Here is a 20,368-nt window from a genome sequence, read left to right as displayed (position 1 = left end):
CTTCTGGAAGGTTCTCCCATCTCCACAGAGGAACTCTGGAGCTCTGTCAGAGTGACCATCTGGATTCTTGGTCACCTCCCTGACCAAGGCCCTTCTCCCGATTGCTCAGTTTGGCCGGACGGCCAGCTCTAGGAAGAGTCTTGGTAGTTCCAAACTTCTTCCATTTAATAATGATGGAGGCCACTTTGTTCCTGGGGATCTTCAATGCTGCAATAAAATGTGGTACCCTTCCCCAGATCTGAGCCTCGACACAATCCTGTCTCTGAGTTCTACGGACAATTCCTTCGACCTCATGGCTTGGTTTTTGCTCTGACATGTACTGTCAACTGTGGGACCTTATATAGACAGGTGTGTGCCTTTCCAAATCATGTCCAATAAATGTAATTTACCACAGGTGGACTCCAATCAAGTTGTAGAAACATCTAAAGGATGATCAATGGAAAGAGGATGCACCTGAGCTCAATTTCGAGTCTCATAGCAAAGGGTCTGAATACTTATGTAAATAAGGTATTTTTGTTTTTATAAATTTGCAAACATTTCTAAAAACCTGTTTTTGCTTTGTCATTATGGAGGATTGTGTGTAGATTGATGAGGAAAAAATGTATTTAATCCATTTTAGAATAAGGCTGTAATGTAACAAAATGTGGAAAAAGTCAAGGGGTCTGAATACTTTACGAATGCACTGTATATTTTCCCTTTCTGTAATACACATGATTTCCAGTGTTCTATGTGGGACTCTCATCTGTTCTATGTGGGACTCTCATCTGTTCTATGTGGGACTCTCATCTGTTCTATGGGGTGGGGACTCTCATCTGTTCTATGTGGGTGTGGGGACACTGAGGACTGCAATGCTGTATGTTATGTAATCAACTTATATCTGATAATGTATCTGTGACATTGTGGGATTCTGTAGCCTCTGCGACGTTGTGACGTCTTCCCAGCCTCTCGTGTTTACAGAACATTTGGTATTGTTGTCTGATTAATATAGAAGCGCCTTCTTCAGAGAAAGCCCGTTAGAAAAAAGGTCTATGCTCCCATGCTGTTGTCACCCTGTTGCAAATTGTATCACGCTGTGGTCTCCCTGTTGCAAATTTGAGATTTGACATTGTCAACGACTGCTCATGTCTTTCAGCTGGAAACCCCCTATTACACATGTGTTGACGTTCACTGTTCAGTACCCATCACTGAGAAGAAGCTGGACCACATCACAGACCACATCACAGACGAATTCAACTGGACATCATCATCATCATTATAAAGAATAAACGTCATCACTGTTGATTTATACAGACAACTGTTGTGTGCCAGTGTCACATGTAACACAAACCACACGCTGTACGCTGCTCATATCACAGCTATTTGGTCAAGAAGTTGGAAGCATCACGTCATAAGAAGTTCTACTGAAAAAACTCTGAATCTTTCACAGTAATAATCCATAGAATTTTTTTCAAGAGAAGTGCAATTTGAAAAAAAAAAAAAAAAACAAATTGTGCTCAACTACAGTAGGGACATGTACAGAATTAAACAACTACTCCCATTGATAATTTAACCTGAGGGAAATATTGGTGTTTGCTTTGTCAAAATAAATAGTTTAAATTGCTTGTTGTTGTCATGCAGCTTGGTTGTAAATACAAAATGGAGGAAGCAGAAAAGCTATTTTTAGTTATTCTGGAGACAAGCATGGCAGCATTTGGGCAAAGAGGAATAAAGAGAATAAAATTCAGCCTAGCCTGGAGATCCAGACTGAATTCAACTCCGTTTCACATGAAGTGATCCAGACTGAATTCAGATCCGTTTCACATGAAGTGATCCAGACTGAATTCAGATCCGTTTCACATGAAGTGATCCAGACTGAATTCAGATCCGTTTCACATGAAGTGATCCAGACTGAATTCAGATCCGTTTCACATGAAGTGATCCAGTCTGGATTTAGATGCTAGATGCAACTGGTGTATGTCACAATACCATATTTATTTTAAATTTGTTTTACCTGAATGGGGTGCACTCTTAAGTCCTTGAACAAAGATTGATTGCTTTAGTAGCTACTGTATAGCACAATACCTCTTTTAGAAAAGTGTCTAGGCATAGGTGAGAATACAGCATGGAAAGCAATATTGAATATTTTCAGGAAAATACTCAACAGAAATGTATGTATTGCTGTCTATGGGTAATGGGAATGTTGAACGGGTAGCCTAGCCTGGTACCAGATCTGTTTATGATTTTGCCCACTTGTCATTGGCTGAACATGAAAATGTTTGGCATGACAATTCCATTAGGAGTTGGCAGGAGAGCAGAATCAGACTGGCTCCCAGGCTAAACAGACTGGCTCCCAGGCTAAACAGACTGGCTCCCAGGCTAAACAGACTGGCTGCCAGGCTACAGTGACTTGATTTATACCTGACTGCATTAGAAGTATGATGGACAAGGACTTAAACAGGAAAAAGTCAAGAAGACAGCATAGATTTGATGTTATGCATGAAGGTATATATACCAGTAATACTTATCATAGATTTGATGCTATGGATGAAGGTAGATATACCAGTAATACTTTTCATAGATTTGATGCTATGGATGAAGGTAGATATACCAGTAATACTTATCCATTCCAGTGTTTTGGTCTGAGGATGGTCAATACCTGATTTCATATTTAATCTGTCTGGTCTCATGGTTCAATTCATCTCAAATCATCTCAATTCATCTCAAATCATCTCAAATCATCTGAATTCATCTGAATGCATCTGAATTCATGGAAAACTACGCAGTACAAAAACATAATAGAATGTTTTCAGTAATGACCCCATGTTGTTATATTTTCTCATTCTGATCACAAATCCCATTCCCCTCATACCTCTCCACTACAACAGCAGGAAGTATGGGACAAAGAAATGATTGTGTAACTCAAAAGTACATTTCTTTTTTTTTTTTTTTTTCTTTTTTTTTTTTAAATCTGAGTTTTTTCCCCCCAGTTGTTTTAACAACTCATTGAGTTTCAAAAGAACAGGACATTAATTTGTAACCCTCTTTTAACATTTAATAGTAATTTGTGATTGAGCAGACATATGCAGTTGTTTACCACATTGCCTTTAAAAGGTGCATAGTCGAATCTGAGCTGTTGGTTGCATGGCTTTATACGGGGCAGCAGGTATCCTAGCAAGTAGGAGCGTTGGACCAGTTAACCCGAAAGGTCGCTGGTTTCGAATATCCGAGCCAAATAGATGAAAAATATGTCGATGTGCCTGTTAAGCAAGGCACTTCAACCTAATCGCTCCTGTAAAATTGCTCTGGATAAGAGAGTCTGCTAAATGACTAACGTTTTTAAATGAGGTTATCCTCATTTACCCAAGTGTCTCTATCCTGCTGCTCATCATAGATAAGAATATCGTGCTTGTTTTATTTAGTGGAACATCCGGATCACAACTTATTTGGTTGGGGTTAAAGTTCTGCTTAGTTGAGAAGAGAAACAGGTGATCTATGACGTTCTCATCGTCTGTAGGCTGGGCTCGGTGGGCCGTGGAGAAAATAGAAGCACACTTTGGTGCCACCTATTGGGACACTAGTGTAAGCAGCAGTCTGAAACAACACACACCCGCTTCGTGTTTGACATGGAGCCAAAGGGATAACATGACTCTTATTTGTCCTGATTATGTGAAGCATCCTACAATGGACCTGTGGTAGCTGGTATTGTGTCCAGCCTGGTCTCATAGACTAGACGTAATATAGTAAATGTAAATCTGAGGACACTCAAATGAGTATGATATGTAATGTTTGGTATGGTTTACATAAGATAGAAAGTAAAAGGATCGGACCCTTTTTTCCCCCCAATTTTCTCCTAAAATGACATACCCAAATCTAACTGCCTGTAGCTCAGGACCTGAAGCAAGGATAAGCATATTCTTGATACCATTTGAAAGGAAACACTTTGAAGTTTGTGGACATGTGAAATTAATGTAGGAGAATATAACACATTAGATCTGGTCAAAGATAATACAAAGAAAAAAAACATGAATTTTTTGTTTTTTTGTTCCATCATCTTTGAAACGCAAGATTCCAGGTTTGGCGTAATTTAGATGTTGACCACTAGATGGCAGCAGTGTATGTGCAAAGTTTTAGACTGATTCAATGAACCATTGCATTTCTGTTCAAAATGTTGTCTCAAGACTGACCAAATGTGCCTAATTGGTTTACTAATACATTTTCAAGTTCATAATTGTGAACTCTCCTCAAACAATAGCATGGTATTATTTTACTGTAATAGATACTGTAAATTGGACAGTGCAGTTAGATTAACAAGAATTTAAGCTTTCTGCCAATATCAGATATGTCTATGTCCTGGGAAATGTTCTTGTTACTTACAACCTCATGCTAATCGCATTAGCCTACGTTAGCTCAACCATCCCGCGGGAGGGGGACACGATCCTGTAGAGGATTTAAGGCAAAATCGAATGTAGGGTTGTTGGTCGGGGTGGATGGGTGGACGTATAACACGAACGTCTAGCAAAACGAAAGTTTTAGCATTTTAGCAACTACTTAGCATGTTAGCTAACCCTTTACCTAACCTTAACCCTTTAACTTAACTCCTAACCCCTAGCCTAGCTAACGTTAGCCACCTAGCTAATGTTTCCCATAACAAATTGGAATTCGCTTTGCAAATTCGTAATATATATTGTACGAATTGCAATTCGTAACATATCATACGAAAATGGATGACGGACATCAAAAATGTATACATATCATACGAAACTTAGCATGTCATACTAATTGGAGTGTCCTCGATTTACTATGTTACGTCTACCCCTGAGTCCAGGTTGTTGTGTGTTATTGAGAGAGCAGTGTGCTAGTGGGAGCTGGTATTGTCTTATTGTTTATTGTGGACAAAACAACTGACTAAACCTCATCGCTAACATAAAAGCCCCCCCCCCCCCCCCCTTTCGTTTTTGTCTGTCTGACATAGAAATATGATTATAGACTGCAGATCCTTCTGTAGACTGCAGATCAATCAGTGTATTTGAGTTAACATAGACGTCTCTTTTCCATTTCCTAAATCAACCCGATTCGTAGTACTGTAGGGTCTGTGTGACAAGATATGGGTGTGCTTTCTGTTTGGTTAGCTGTGTGTGTATTTATCTATTTGTTGTCCCTACTAAGACCTGGAATTGTATGTGGATGATGATGATGATGATGATGATGATGAAGATGGTTCACTTAGAGAAATTCAGTATTTTTGTAACAGGTGAGGAACATGTAACACTGTTCATGACCCGTGTTCCATTTCAACTTATTTTTTACCTGGATTAGTTGTATAAACTACTGTACAGTAATGTTCAGCTGGCCTATATTTCTACCAGAGACTGATTGAAGTGCTAGACTCTTTCAAGCACCTTTTCATTGATCTTCAGAGGCAATGCATGATCCGACTTTGATGATGCAATGCAAAGAAAAGCTCCCTTAGGGGGGGGGAATCCCCCCCGAACCCCCCCCCCCCCCCCAATAAAAACAACGGCTTCTCTTTTGAGTTCTAGAAGAATGTCACATTCTTCTATCATTCTCTCCCAAAAATGTGCAGAAAAAAATACAAATATTGTGTAAATAAATGTTCTTCATATTTTCCTTTTTGTATGGAGGTCCATGAAGTTTCTCTACAATACGACTGTGTATCATTCAGTCAGTAACATGTCTGTTTGTTGTTGTTGTTAGACCAGTGTATCCTGGGAAGGCAGGTCACCTCTGTTTGTTGTTAGACCAGTGTATCCTGGGTAGGCAGGTCACCTCTGTTTGTTGTTAGACCAGTGTATCCTGGGTAGGCAGGTCACCTCTGTTTGTTGTTAGACCAGTGTATCCTGGGAAGGCAGGTCACCTCTGTTTGTTGTTAGACCAGTGTATCCTGGGTAGGCAGGTCACCTCTGTTTGTTGTTAGACCAGTGTATCCTGGGTAGGCAGGTCACCTCTGTTTGTTGTTAGACCAGTGTATCCTGGGTAGGCAGGTAACCTCTGTTTGTTGTTAGACCAGTGTATCCTGGGTAGGCAGGTAACCTCTGTTTGTTGTTAGACCAGTGTATCCTGGGTAGGCAGGTCACCTCTGTTTGTTGTTAGACCAGTGTATCCTGGGTAGGCAGGTCACCTCTGTTGTTGTTAGACCAGTGTATCCTGGGAAGGCAGGTCACCTCTGTTGTTGTTAGACCAGTGTATCCTGGGAAGGCAGGTCACCTCTGTTTGTTGTTAGACCAGTGTATCCTGGGAAGGCAGGTCACCTCAGTTGTTGTTAGACCAGTGTATCCTGGGTAGGCAGGTCACCTCTGTTGTTGTTAGACCAGTGTATCCTGGGAAGGCAGGTCACCTCTGTTTGTTGTTAGACCAGTGTACCCGGGGTAGGCTGATCACCTCTGTCAGTGCTGGGTTCTTTCAGGGTCAGCTCCTGCATCTGGGATGGGAAGGACTCCTGATACAGAGACCTGAGAGAGAGAGAGAGAGAGAGAGAGAGAGAGAGAGAGTTTCAAATCTCAATGTCACGTGCAAAAGTACAGTGAAAAGCCTTTCAGCTCTATACCCAACAATGAACTAATCAATATCAATGTAGCACTAAACATAACAATGTTGAACAACAATACACAATAAATAAATACAAAGAAGAACACAAGAAAGTAAGATTACTGTATACAGGGTCAGCATACTGTATACAGGGTCAGCATACTGTATACAGGGTCAGCATACTGTATACAGGGTCAGCATACTATATACAGGGTCAGCATACTGTATACAGGGTCAGCATACTATATACAGGGTCAGCATACTATATACAGGGTCAGCATACTGTATACAGGGTCAGCATACTATATACAGGGTCAGCATACTGTATACAGGGTCAGCATACTATATACAGGGTCAGCATACTGTATACAGGGTCAGCATACTATATACAGGGTCAGCATACTATATACAGGGTCAGCATACTGTATACAGGGTCAGCATACTGTATACAGGGTCAGCATACTGTATACAGGGTCAGCATACTATATACAGGGTCAGCATACTGTATACAGGGTCAGCATACTATATACAGGGTCAGCATACTGTATACAGGGTCAGCATACTATATACAGGGTCAGCATACTGTATACAGGGTGAGCATACTATATACAGGGTCAGCATACTATATACAGGGTCAGCATACTGTATACAGGGTCAGCATACTGTATACAGGGTCAGCATACTATATACAGGGTCAGCATACTGTATACAGGGTCAGCATACTGTATACAGGGTCAGCATACTGTATACAGGGTCAGCATACTGTATACAGGGTGAGCATACTATATACAGGGTCAGCATACTATATACAGGGTGAGCATACTATATATAGGGTCAGCATACTATATACAGGGTCAGCATACTATATACAGGGTCAGCATACTATATACAGGGTCAGCATACTGTATACAGGGTGAGCATACTATATACAGGGCCAGCATACTATATACAGGGTCAGAATACTATATACAGGGTGAGAATACTATATACAGGGTCAGCATACTATATACAGGGTGAGCATACTATATACAGGGCCAGCATACTATATACAGGGTCAGAATACTATATACAGGGTGAGAATACTATATACAGGGTCAGCATACTATATACAGGGTCAGCATACTATATACATGGTCAGCATACTGTATACAGGGTCAGCATACTATATACAGGGTCAGCATACTGTATACAGGGTCAGCATACTGTATACAGGGTCAGCATACTGTATACAGGGTCAGCATACTGTATACAGGGTGAGCATACTATATACAGGGTCAGCATACTATATACAGGGTGAGCATACTATATATAGGGTCAGCATACTATATACAGGGTCAGCATACTATATACAGGGTCAGCATACTATATACAGGGTCAGCATACTGTATACAGGGTGAGCATACTATATACAGGGCCAGCATACTATATACAGGGTCAGAATACTATATACAGGGTGAGAATACTATATACAGGGTCAGCATACTATATACAGGGTGAGCATACTATATACAGGGCCAGCATACTATATACAGGGTCAGAATACTATATACAGGGTGGGAATACTATATACAGGGTCAGCATACTATATACAGGGTCAGCATACTATATACATGGTCAGCATACTGTATACAGGGTCAGCATACTATATACAGGGTCAGCATACTATATACAGGGTCAGCATACTATATACAGGGTCAGCATACCATATACAGGGTCAGCATACTGTATACAGGGTCAGAATACTATATACAGGGTCAGCATACTATATACAGGGTCAGCATACTATATACAGAGTGAGCATACTGTATACAGGGTCAGCATACTATATACAGGGTCAGCATACTATATACAGAGTGAGCATACTGTATACAGGGTCAGCATACTATATACAGGGTCAGCATACTACATACAGGGTCAGCATACTATATACAGGGTCAGCATACTACATACAGGGTCAGCATACTATATACAGGGTCAGCATACTATATACAGGGTCAGCATACTATATACTATATACAGAGTCAGCATACTATATACAGGGTCAGCATACTATATACAGGGTCAGCATACTATATACTATATACAGGGTCAGCATACTACATAATACTCTACACAATACACTACACAATACAGTACTCTAAACAATACACTACACAATACAATACACTACACAATACACTACACTACATAATACAGTACATAATACAATACACTCACAATACAATACATAATATCCTACAGTACATAATATACTACATAAAACAATACATAATAGACTACACAATACACTACACTACATAATACACTACACAATACAATACATAATATCCTACACTACATAATACACTACTATACTAATACACTACACAATACACTACACTACATAATACACTACACAATACATTACACTACATAAAACAATACATAATACAATACATAATACACTACACAATACATTACACTACATAAAACAATAAATAATACAATACATATTACACTACACAATACACTACATAATACACTACACTACATAAAACAATACATAATACAATACATAATACACTACATAATACACTACACAATATAATACATAAAACAAGACATAATACACACTACATAATACACTACACAATACACTACATAATACACTACACTACATAAAACAAGACATAATACAACACATAATACACTACACAATATAATACATAAAACCATACATAATACACACTACATAATACACGACACAATATAATACACAACATAATACATAACACTAGACAATACATAATACAATACATAATACACTATATAATACAATACATAAAACAATATATAACTCTACATAAAACAATACATAATACACACTACATAATACACGACACAATATAATACACTACATAATACATAACACTAGACAATACATAATACAATACATAATACACTATATAATACAATACATAAAACAATATATAACTCTACATAAAACAATACATAATACACACTACATAATACACGACACAATATAATACACAACATAATACATAACACTAGACAATACATAATACAATACATAATACAATACATAATACACTATATAACTCTACATAAAACAATACATAATACACTACACAATACATAATACAATACATAATACACTACATAATACAATACATAAGACTACACTACATAATACACTGCACTACATCACATAATACACTACATAATACACTACATAATACACTACACAATACACTACATAATAAAATGCATAATACACTACACTAGATAGTACACTACACAATACACTACACAATATAATACACTACATAATACATAAAACAATACATAATACACTACACTACATAATACAATACACTACATAATACAATACACTACATAACACTACATAATACATAACATAATACCCTACATAATACAATACATAATACACTACACTACATAATACACCACACTACATAATACACTACATAATACATAATACACTACACAACACAATACACTACACTACATAATACATAATACAATACATAACACTACATAATACACTGCATAATATATAAACATGTCCGTGTCTCTTCACAGTCCCCGTCGTGCCGTAAAGGTGTTATTTTGCTAGCTTGAGTTATGTGGGGTGACATAGAGTTCCATGTAGTCATGGCTCTATTTAATACTGTGTTTCCCAGCCTCTGTTCTGGACCTGGGGACTGTGAAGAGACCTCTGGTGGAATGTCTCGTGTGATACCCATGAGTTTCCAAACGGTGTGCCAACTGCTTGAGCAGACAGTTCGATACTTTCAACACATCAACACCTCGCACAAAGACAAATAGTGATGCAGTCAATCTCTCCTCAACTTTGAGCCAGGAGAGATGAACATGCGTACCACTGACACTCGCCATCCATGTACACCGAAGTGCAATATGTGGTGCTCTGTTCTGGACCAACTGCAATTTTCCTATGTCCTTCTTTGTCGCACATGACAACACAACTGGGCAGTGGTACAGGTTTTAAATGTTACTGTCGTAGCTGACGTGTATATATACGTACGGTTGAGTCATCGGCGTACGAAGACGCACAGCTTTATTCAAGGTCAGTGGAAGGTCATTAGTAAAAACAGAAAACAATATTGGTCCCAACTGGCTGCCCTGCGGTACACCACACTCAACCAAATTTGCATTAGAGAGGATTCCATTAAAGAAAACCCTATTTAAGATAAATAACTATCTAAGGCAGAGGATGGAAATACAAAATAAATCAAATGTTTTTTTTTCTTCCAGCAATAGGTTATGATCAAAGATATGAAAAGCTGCACTGAAATGTAACAAAAACGGCTCACAATCTTATCATCAATTACTTTTAGCCAATCATCAGTCATTTGTGTCAGTGCAGTACATGTTGACTGCCTCTATAAGCAAAAAAAGAAAAGTCCGTTGTTAATTTGTTTTTTTCCAAAAGTTTGCTAAGCACCAAGCTGATTGGTCGGCTGTTTGAACCATTAAAGGGTGTTTTGCTATTCTTGGGTAGCGGAATGACTTCAGCAATTTACCATCCAGGTTGTCGGTACAAGGTGGCTTGTTCTTACTTGTCCCTTTGGCTCATCCCTCTCAGCCATACAGTTTTTCAATTCATCCTCTATCCATGGAGATTTGGAAGTTATAACAGTCCGTTTCTTGATGGGTGCACGCACATCAGTAACCGGAAGAAGCAATTTCATAAATGCTTCAAAGTGTGTTGTCAAGTTGTTCCTCATTAAACACTACAGACCAGCAAATATTCTTTACATCAACAACATATGAATCACTACAGAAAACTTATTGTATGACCTTTTATACACTATATTAGGCCCGGCCTTTGGAACTTTGGTTTTCCTACATATGGCTACTATATTATGATCACTACATCTGATGGATGTGGATACGGCTTTAGAGCAGATTTTCTGCAGCATTAGTAAACATGTGGTCAATACACGTGGATGATTTAGTTCCTGTTCTACTTGTAAATACCCTGGCAGGTTGACTGATAACCTGAACAAGGTTGCAGGCATTGGTTACAGTTTGAAGCTTCTTTTTTTGGTGTGAACAGCTGGTTGGACAACCAGTCGATAGTTAGGTCACCCAGAAAATATTCTTCTCTGTTCATATGACATACATCCTCGAGCATTTCACACATATAGTCCAAATACAGACTTTTAGCACTTGGAGGTCTATAGCAACCTATCTATTTCCTGTATATTCTAGAACCATGTATAGATACTACTACATCATCAAAGGAATTATCAAATATGTTTCTGAGACGGACAGAATATGAATGTTTTTAAGTGTTAGTAAGTTGTCAATTTCATGAACTTTGTTTCTCAGGCTACATATTTTAATATGGGTTATTTTTTTGTCCTTTTCTGGATTGCTTGTTTGTTGTTTTTAGTGCTATTCTGAGAGGCTGATCCGAGGTAAACATGCCAGTGACATTTACATTTGAGCCAATGGTACCGAGTAGGCTTCTTCCTAAGTAGGATAGTTTCAGTGGAAACAGTGGAATTCAATTCTATGGGTATATGATTATTGCTGACAATACCCTTGGTGCTAACAGACAAAGGAACATAGATTAAGGTTTATTACATTGACTGCACTTCTAGTTCTTCGGGATGTAATACGATATAATAAGATTTCCATGTCCTTTGTTGTCTTATTATGAGAGGAGGACTGGAGCACTACCAAACCCACACCGTCAGTCTCTTAAGCAGTTCGCTATGTTGATGGAGATAATTCTGCAACCCCTGTGGTTAGGGTGAATCCAGTCTCTTTGTCACGACTTCCGCCGAAGTCGGCTTCTCTCCTTGTTCGGGCGGCGTTTTGCGGTCGACGTCACCGGCTTTCTAGCCATCGCCGCTCCATTTTTCATGTATCCATTTGTTTTGTCTTGTTTCCTGCACACCTGGTTTTCATTCCCCAATCAATCTACATGTATTTATTCCTCTGATCCCCATCATGTCTTTGTGAAAGATTGTTTGTGTTACGTGTTTATTGTTGACGCGCCAGACTGGTTTGTTTTTTCCGAAACATAATTCTTGTGACTGTTTTACGCGTTTTGCCTCAATAAAGTGTGCGCCTGTTTACAAATCTCTGCTCTCCTGCACCTGACTTCGCTACCAGTACGCACATACCTGACAGAATCTTTCACCTACCATGGAGTCAGCAGGAGCAGGTACCCCGGTCAGAGGAGTCGAGGAGCGCGTCCAGAAACACGCGGCAATGCTACCAGTACGGACACACCGGACACTCTTAAGCAGTTTTCTGGAGATATATCTGGAACCCCTGCGACTTGGGTGAATCCAGTCTCTTTTAAAGAGTGTCGGTTGCTCCCACAGCAAGTCAAAATTGTCACAAAAGGAGACATTCCTGTCTTTGCAAAAGTTTCTTCAGGAAACTCGTTTAGGGCAGCGAGGCAACTGTAATGTTCCAAATCCCTTCAATAACACGGCAGGGGACCAGAGATGATTATTTTCTTCCCTTCTGCCAACAAGGATGTTCAAGAGAATGTTGAAGTCTTTCTTCAGTTCCTCGTCGTAACCGCTAACTGTAACTGTACTGTTTTAACAGAAATCCAGAGCACAAACTTGCGGTCCCAGCTGAAAAAAAGCTGGGACCGCGGAATCCGTAGCTATCAGAACTTCAACTTTGATTACAAAACTATTTCATAAAATACAAAAAGGTCAACTCAGATAGTCCGTCTAGCCATTGTGTTAGCTATTTAGCAGTCTTATGGTTTGGGGATAGAAACTGTTCAGGAGCCTGTTGGTGTCAGACTTGTTGCTCCGGTACCGCCTGCCGTGCGGAAGCAGAGAGAACAGTCTATGTCTTGAGTGGTTGGAGTCTTAAATGATTTTACGGGTCTTGTTGTATTCCTTCCTTTCACACCGCCTGATATAGAAGTCCTGGATGGCAGGGTGCTCGGCCCCAGTGATGTACTGGGCTATCCGCACCACCCTCTGTAGCACCATGCCATCGAGGGCGGTGCTGTTGCCATACCAAGCAGTGATGCAGCCAGTCAAGATGTTCTCAATGGTGCAGCTGTAGAAGTTTTTGAGGATTTGAGGGCCCATGCCAAATCTTTTCGACTTCTTCACAACTGTGTATGTGTGTGTGAGTGGACCATTTTAAGTCCTTAGTGATTTGGACACCGAGGAACTTGAAGGTCTCGACCCGTTCCACTGCAACCCCGTCGATGTGGATGGGGGCGAGCTTGCCCCTCCGTTTCCTGTAGTCCACGATCAGCTCCTTAGTCCTACTGACGTTGAGGGAGAGGTTGTTGTCCTGGCACCACACTGCCTCCTCCCTGTAGGCTGTCTCATCGTTGCTGATGATAAGGACCAACCACCATTTGGTCGTCAGCAAACTTGATGATGGTGTTGGGAGTGGTGCGTGGCCAGCCAGTCGTGGGTGAACAGGGAGTACAAGAGGGGACTAAGCACGCATCCCTGAGGGCCCCCCCCCCCCCCCGTGTCGAGGGTCAGCATGGCGGATGTGTTGTTACCTACCCTCACCACCTGGGGGCGGCCCGTCAGGAAGTCCAGGATCCAGTTGCAGAGGGAGGTGTTTAGTCCCAGGGTCCTTAGCTTAGTGATGAGCTTGGAGGGGACAATGGTGTTAAATGCTGAGCTGTAGTCAATGAACAGCATTCTCACATAGTTATTCCTCTTATCTAGCGTGAGTGAGGGCAGTGTGGAGTGGCAATTGAGATTGTGTCGTCTGTGGATCTGTTGGTGCGGTATGCAAACTGGAGTGGGTCTAGAGTGTCTGGGATGATGGAGTTGATGCTCTGAGAACACGCGCTGGAATACCATCTGGCCCCGGAGAGCGAGATCCCCCCCATGTCCTCTGGGTCGGTGAGGGCCCGTCACTCACAGTACGGTGTTGTTATCGTCGAAGCGCGCATGAAATACATTGAGATCGTCTGGCAGAGAGGCATCGTTGGGCAGATCACGGCTTCCTTTTGTAATCCGTAATGGACTGTAACCTCTGACCTCTGCGTCGCAGCCTGTGTAATATGAAACCCACCTTGTTCCTATATTGTCCTTTTGCTCGTTTGATGACTCTGCGGAGGTCGTAGCGGGACTTCTGGTACTTGTTCCTGTCCTCAGCCTTAGCCTCAGGGTACTTCCTGTTTGAACTTCTGCTTGTAAACAGGAAGCATGAGTATATAGTCAGGATCTGATTTGTCGAATGGTGCACGAGGGAGGGCCTTGTATGCTTTCTCGTGGGTAGGGGTAACAGTGGTCTAAGACTTTACTGCCCCTAGTGGTGAAGGAGACGTGTTGATGGTAGTTGGGCATCACGTGTCTTAATGACGCAGAATTAAAATCGCCGGTGACAAGAAAGGCAGCAGCCTCCGGATGTACGTTTTCCTGCTTGTTTATAGCCTTGTACATTTGCTAGCTTGTTATATTTCTTGTCCTGAGGTGGGATTGTATACAAAAGTCACGCTAACAGCTGAAAACTCTCCCGGGAATGTAGAGCATTTGACCATCAGGTACTCCAAGACGGGTGAACAATGGGTCGAGTCAGCACACTATTTGTTGTTGACGAAGAGGCAAAACCCTCGCCCTCTCATTTCCCCGACCGCCCTGTCCGCTCGGTGAATGGAAGAGAGAGCGAGATAAATAAAGGAAATGAAAACCCTAATAATAATAATAAAATGTTAAATGACAATAATATTTATGACTTACTATTGTAATAAAGTGCCTCTGGCAGCAAACGGAGGACGACAACAGAGAGACAGAACATTAGAGCGTACACACTGACTTTACGACAACCACTCAGACATAGCATACTGTACACACCAACCACACCTACCTGCCATGTAGTGGATGCCCGTGGAAGGTCTGTGACTGTGGTAGCTGGCAGGGAGGGTAGTCTCTGTCTCGGTCTCCCTGGTAGATCTGGGGCTGGTGTGGGAGCTGCTGAGGGTGTGACCCGTGCAGGGAGTTCGTGGTACGCCTCCTGGGGGACCCCCTGTTGTCCTGCACCTGTACCTTCCCCCCAACTGCCACTCCACCCAGACTGTTCCTCAGGTACCAGTCCCTCAGGCCCTCCAGAGCCAGGGCCTTGTGCAGGCTGCGGACGGGGTCGTCTGGGGTGACGGAGTCAGAGTACTGGGGTGTTCTGAGCTGGTGGTTGTGATTGAGACCGGGTCCTGATCCAGACCCATGCTGGTGCTGTTGGGACTCAACCCCAGAACCCTGGTGGGGGTACAGGGCAGCTGTGGAGGTCCCGGTCGAGGAGGAGGAGGAAGAGGTGGGAGGAAGAGGATGGTCAGAAGAGGAGGAGGTGTAAGAGGAGAAGTGGAGCACCTCCTGCTGGTGGTGCTGGAGAGGGATGAATGGACCACAGGACTTGGTACGGGTTACTTTGACCCGGCGTGGCTCCCCAAGTTTCCCCCGGAGCATCAGGGGGCTGGAGTAAGCTGGCGGGCCCCCAGAGACGTGCTGGGGCCCTGGGAGATGTCCCTGCGGGTGAGGGTAGCCGTTGAAGTGGGAAGGAGGAGGTACAGGGACAGAGGAAGGGAACTTTCCATTGCCATGGACCTGTTGGACCTGTCTCTGCTGCTGCTGCTGCTGCTTCCCCCACACATAGTCCATCAGGATATCACTGTAACCTCCGCCTCCTCCGCCTCCTCCTCCTCCTCCTCCTCCTCCTCCCTGCTCATAGGACCCCGACGGGGGGCCAGAGGAGGGGCCAGGGGAGGGGCCGCCGACCTGAGACTGATGAGGAACCACCTGGGTCACCTCTGGATTGTCTGACCATTGCTTGGTAGTAGTAGTCACTGTGGATATAGCTGACCTGGAAAAGGAAAGAGATAAAAAAAATTTTTTTTAATGTATTTAAACCACTGAAGAAGAAAAACAGGGAGGAGGAGAAGGAGGAGGAAGAGAACAAGAAGATGAGGAAGAAGAAGAATGAATTTCTGAGATTCAGACTTCTAGCTCCAGCGTGTGGAGCTATATAGCAGCTCACCTGATGTGGTTTAGGGTTAGTTTTATAGATTAAGGACTTTTATTTAATCAGATCTGCTTAAGCTGACACCCGCAAAGCGGATGTGTTAAGAGTTGTCAAATCCACAAGTGGCTCCCGTCATTATACCTAAAGTGGGCATTGCCATTGGCTGCACGGAGTCACAGTAACAGAAATCCCACGCAGATGTAATCTACACCTCGATTAGGCTGATAGAAATCCTCAATATTTAGTTGAATGATTTTTTTCAATTTGAGCATAATTATTTCTAAATAGCCTACACTTTCTTGCTCGCGAACTTCTAACTTGAGTGGGGCGGGTGTGGCTTCGCGTGGCAATGATCACAAGAGCCGATTATTTGACGGCTCCAATACAGTCCCACCTCAGACACATCTGCTATGCTGGGTATCTGCTGTCACCGGTTAACGCTTCATCTGATTGAATCTAGGCCTAAGACTTCAGCTCACCTGATGTGGTTGTGGACACCTGTCGGTTTAGGATTAGTTGTACAGATTAAGACTTCAGCTCACCTGATGTGGTTGTGGACACCTGTTGGTCCGTTCCGAGCGAGGAGGGGCGTGGTAGGTACACTCCTCCCTTCCATATTGCTTCTGGGAAGAGTAACACACACACACACACACACACACACACACACACACACACACACACACACACACACACACACATCACACACACACACACACACAGCAAGAGTCTGCATTAGGACTACATCATACCACAGTCTCAAGACAGGACATATCTTGGAAGTTAGAATGTATGAAACTGGGCCATAGATTCTGTAGGAGACAACATGGCTCTTCCTGGTTAGAATGTATGAAATTGGGCCATAGATTCTGTAGGAGACAACATCGGCTCTTCCTGGTTAGAATGTATGAAACTGGGCCATAGATTCTGTAGGAGACAACATGGCTCTTCCTGGTTAGAATGTATGAAACTGGGCCATAGATTCTGTAGGAGACAACATGGCTCTTCCTGGTTAGAATGTATGAAACTGGGCCATAGATTCTGTAGGAGACAACATGGCTCTTCCTGGTTAGAATGTATGAAACTGGGCCATAGATTCTGTAGGAGACAACATGGCTCTTCCTGGTTAGAATGTATGAAACTGGGCCATAGATTCTGTAGGAGACAACATGGCTCTTCCTGGTTAGAATGTATGAAACTGGGCCATAGATTCTGTAGGAGACAACATGGCTCTTCCTGGTTAGAATGTATGAAACTGGGCCATAGATTCTGTAGGAGACAACATGGCTCTTCCTGGTTAGAATGTATGAAACTGGGCCATAGATTCTGTAGGAGACAACATGGCTCTTCCTGGTTAGAATGTATGAAACTGGGCCATAGATTATGTAGGAGACAACATGGCTCTTCCTGGTTAGAATGTATGAAACTGGGCCATAGATTCTGTAGGAGACAACATGGCTCTTCCTGGTTAGAATGTATGAAACTGGGCCATAGATTATGTAGGAGACAACATGGCTCTTCCTGGTTAGAATGTATGAAACTGGGCCATAGATTATGTAGGAGACAACATGGCTCTTCCTGGTTAGAATGTATGAAACTGGGCCATAGATTCTGTAGGAGACAACATGGCTCTTCCTGGTTAGAATGTATGAAACTGGGCCATAGATTCTGTAGGAGACAACATGGCTCTTCCTGGTTAGAATGTATGAAACTGGGCCATAGATTATGTAGGAGACAACATGGCTCTTCCTGGTTAGAATGTATGAAACTGGGCCATAGATTCTGTAGGAGACAACATCGCTCTTCCTGGGTATCAGTGGTTTACGGGAACTTTTGAAGAAGAAAGAAGACCCATTATACACTGAGTGGACAAAATATTAGGAACACCTGCTCTTTCCATGACAAAGTGACCAGGTGAATCCAGCTGAAAGCTATGATCCCTTATTGATGCCACCTGTTAACTTCTTTGGGATAGGGGGCAGTATTTTCACGGCCGGATAAAAAAACGTACCCGATTTAATCGGGTTACTACTCCTGCCCAGAAACTAGGATATGCATATCATTTGGATAGAAAACACTCTAAAGTTTCTAAAACTGTTTGAATGGTGTCTGTGAGTATAACAGAACTCATATGGCAGGCCAAAACCTGAGAAGATTCCATACAGGAAGTGCCCTGTCTGACAATTTGTTGTCCTTCTGTTGCATCTCTATCGACATTACAGCATCTGTGCTGTAACATGACACTTTCTAAGGCTTCCATTGGCTCTCTAAAGCCGCCAGAAAGTGGAATGGGGTGTCTGCTGTCTCTGGGCAAAGTACAGCAGCTCTGTTTGTGAGTGGTTAGCCTGGGGACAGTGAGACTGGAGATGCGCAGTCACGAGACTTCTAATTTTTTTCTTTCAGCCTTTGAATGAATACAACGTTGCCCGGTTGGAATACTATCGCTATTTTATGAGAAAAATAGCATAAAAATGTATTTTAAACAGCGTTTGACATGCTTCTAAGTACGGTAATGAAATATTTAGAAATTTTTTGGCACGAAATGCGCTCGCGCGTCACCCTTCGGATAGTGACCTGAACGCACGAACAAAACGGAACTATTTGGATATAACTATGGATTATTTGGAACCAAAACAACCTTTGTTGTTGAAGTAGAAGTCCTGGGAGTGCATTCTGACGAAGAACAGCAAAGGTAATCCAATTTTTCTAATAGTAATTCTGAGTTTAGTGAGCCCCAAACTTGGTGGGTGTCAAATTAGCTAGCCTGTGATGGCCGAGCTATGTACTCAGAATATTGCAAAATGTGCTTTCGCCGAAAAGGTATTTTGAAATCGGACATAGCGATTGCATAAAGGAGTTCTGTATCTATAATTCTTAAAATAATTGTTATGTATTTTGTGAACGTTAATCACCAGTAATTTAGTAAATTCACCGGAAGTTTTCGGTGGGTATGCTAGTTCTGAACATCACATGCTAATGTAAAAAGCTGTTTTTTGATATAAATATGAACTTGATTGAACAAAACATGCATGTATTGTATAACATACCGTAAATTCCGGACTATAAGCCGCAACTTTTTTCCCAGCTTTGAACCTCGCGGCTTAAACAATGACGCGGCTAATATATGGATTTTTCCCGCTTTCAATTTGTTTTTCTCCAAAAAAACACATTCTGTGATGTGCTCAGTTTTTTGGCGGCATGAAGCTTTCATTAGACCAATGAAATTGCCGAACGGGTTAAGGTCAAACAACCTTTTTGTTTACTGTTTAGATTAAATCGAGCGCTCTCAAACTTCCCATCATTCTGATTACGGTAGTCATTTTGTCACCCTCATCATGGCAAAGACACTGAGAAATGCATATGACGCAGCTTTCAAGTTGAAGGCGATTGATCTGGCTGTTGGAAAAGGAAATAGAGCTGCTGCACGGGAGCTTGGTCTTAATGAGTCGATGATAAGACGTTGGAAACAGCAGCGTGAGGAATTGACTCAGTTCAAAAAGACAACTAAAGCTTACTGCAAATGTTTTATTTTTTGTTACAAGCCGTGTTTCGTTAAAGCCTATTTATTTTTGTTACAAGCCGTGTTTCGTTAAAGCCTGTGTAAAGTTCATTTGTTTCAATGTACCGGTAGGCACCTGCGGCTTATAGACATGTGCGGCTTATTTATGTTCAAAATAATATATATTTTTTAAATTCAGTGGGTGCGGCTTATATTCAGGTGCGCTTAATAGTCCGGAAATTACGGTAATGTCCTAGGAGTGTAATCTGATGAAGATCATCAAAGGTTAGTGCTGCATTTAGCTGTGGTTTGGGTTTATGTGACATATATGCT

At 41.8% G+C, this 20,368-nt stretch overlaps 1 protein-coding gene across 1 annotated transcript in view; it reads right to left on the bottom strand.

The window, feature by feature from the left end:
* Nucleotides 1-852: 852 nt before the first annotated feature.
* The window catches only part of LOC106572952 (uncharacterized), a 77,111-nt gene continuing 57,595 nt past the window's right edge, over nt 853-20,368 (bottom strand). The window contains exons 8-10 of the mRNA XM_045696555.2: nt 17,082-17,162; nt 15,394-16,380; nt 853-6,449 (exon numbers count right to left, since the gene is read on the bottom strand). Of these exons, the coding sequence (XP_045552511.1) occupies nt 6,347-6,449; nt 15,394-16,380; nt 17,082-17,162 (1,171 nt within the window). The 3' untranslated portion in view covers nt 853-6,346. The remainder of the gene's footprint in view (nt 6,450-15,393; nt 16,381-17,081; nt 17,163-20,368) is intronic.

Source organism: Salmo salar, chromosome 15, assembly GCF_965601325.2.
Source record: "Salmo salar chromosome 15, fSalSal1, whole genome shotgun sequence".
Classification (NCBI taxonomy): domain Eukaryota; kingdom Metazoa; phylum Chordata; class Actinopteri; order Salmoniformes; family Salmonidae; genus Salmo; species Salmo salar.
Note: the sequence above shows the minus strand (reverse complement) of the source record. Positions and strands in the feature narration are given on the sequence as shown.